This window comes from Alosa pseudoharengus, unplaced genomic scaffold, assembly GCF_046254945.1.
Source record: "Alosa pseudoharengus isolate Yale_2024_CS ecotype anadromous, Long Island Sound unplaced genomic scaffold, YU_APseudo_1.1 YU_APseudo_1.1_scf_25, whole genome shotgun sequence".
NCBI lineage: Eukaryota > Metazoa > Chordata > Actinopteri > Clupeiformes > Clupeidae > Alosa > Alosa pseudoharengus.
Genome location: NW_027468696.1, coordinates 1707501 through 1708079, shown reverse-complemented (window position 1 = coordinate 1708079; position 579 = coordinate 1707501). Strand labels below are relative to the sequence as shown.

Below are 579 nucleotides of genomic sequence, written 5' to 3'. Positions count from 1 at the left end.
AATGCCCAGGATTGAGGTGTTGTGGATGATTATCTGCTTGACACAACATGACAACATCAGTATGTAGGGGATAATGTATAGAATGCCGGTCATTATCGGAAAATAAGCCCTGACAGGGCAAACAGGCCCCCGACGCGCCAATCCATTGGCTATGTCATGTCTCTCCTTTCCCTCTTAACTTCTACCTCAGCACATTAGAAAGACACAGAGACAAAGAGATAAAGAGTCACAGAGCCCGAGGAAGTGAAAGAGGGTCAGACGGTTTTATAAAACACATTTCACAACTAGCCGACAGGATGGCCAGCCTGAAAGCAGAAGTACATAAATATAGGCTGGGCCACATTACACCTCGATATCTCTTAAAGAGAGACCAGCTCAGAGGGGCATTTTCCACAGTGAGACACTGCATGCCTGGTCAACAGCATCTGGTCAGCACCACGAGCTAAAGACCCTGATTGAGGAACAATAGTACCAGACTGACCAACTAGAACAAAGAGACGTGGGAGTTTTGGAATGAAGCACCACCTGGTCCTCGCCACAGCCTGCTACCTGGCCATAGGTAAGACACCCATGCACACG

General features: G+C 48.0%; 1 protein-coding gene across 1 annotated transcript in view; it reads left to right on the top strand.

The window, feature by feature from the left end:
• The first annotated feature begins 401 nt into the window (after positions 1-401).
• Positions 402-579, top strand: part of LOC143099167 (uncharacterized) — a 4954-nt gene continuing 4776 nt past the window's right edge. The window contains exon 1 of the mRNA XM_076262239.1: positions 402-559. Within this exon, the coding sequence (XP_076118354.1) occupies positions 514-559 (46 nt within the window). The 5' untranslated portion in view covers positions 402-513. The remainder of the gene's footprint in view (positions 560-579) is intronic.